This window comes from Coturnix japonica, unplaced genomic scaffold (assembly GCF_001577835.2).
Source record: "Coturnix japonica isolate 7356 unplaced genomic scaffold, Coturnix japonica 2.1 chrUnrandom904, whole genome shotgun sequence".
NCBI lineage: Eukaryota > Metazoa > Chordata > Aves > Galliformes > Phasianidae > Coturnix > Coturnix japonica.
In genome coordinates, this window is record NW_015440256.1 from 1 (window position 1) to 493 (window position 493).

At 46.0% G+C, this 493-nt stretch overlaps 1 protein-coding gene across 1 annotated transcript in view; it reads right to left on the bottom strand.

Moving 5' to 3' along the window:
- Positions 1-97: 97 nt before the first annotated feature.
- Positions 98-493, bottom strand: part of LOC107307781 (sucrase-isomaltase, intestinal-like) — a gene marked incomplete at its 3' end in the record, with an annotated part of 11,169 nt that continues 10,773 nt past the window's right edge. The window contains exon 7 of the mRNA XM_015851282.2: positions 98-258. Coding sequence (XP_015706768.1) covers positions 98-258 — 161 coding nt within the window. The remainder of the gene's footprint in view (positions 259-493) is intronic.

A 493-nucleotide genomic window follows, 5' to 3' on the forward strand; every position in this document is an offset into this window, starting at 1 on the left:
TATATGGGGTATATGGGGGGATATATGGGAGTATGGGGGGATATAAAGGGGATATGGGGGGATATAGGGGGATATATAGGGATATATGGGGTATATAGGGGATATATAGGGGGTATATGGGGGGATATGGGTCCCGACCTCTCCCACCAATGGGGTGACACCGTCGGACTCATTGACCCACACGTGGAGGTTCTGGCCCCTCCTATAGGTCTCATAGGGGGACCCGTCCGACAGCGGCTCCGTGCTGATGGCGGCGTCCTAAAATGGGGTAAAAACAGCCAAAATTGGGCAAAAAATGGGGATAAATCAGGGTAATTGTGCGTTATTAGATTTGATTTAAGGGTAATTGGGGGGAGGAGGAAGAGGAAGATGAAGATGATGAAGATGATGAAGAAGATGAAGATGATGAAGATGAAGATGATGATGATGATGAAGATGAAGATGATGAAGATGAAGATGAAGATGATGAAGATGATGAAGATGATGAAGATGA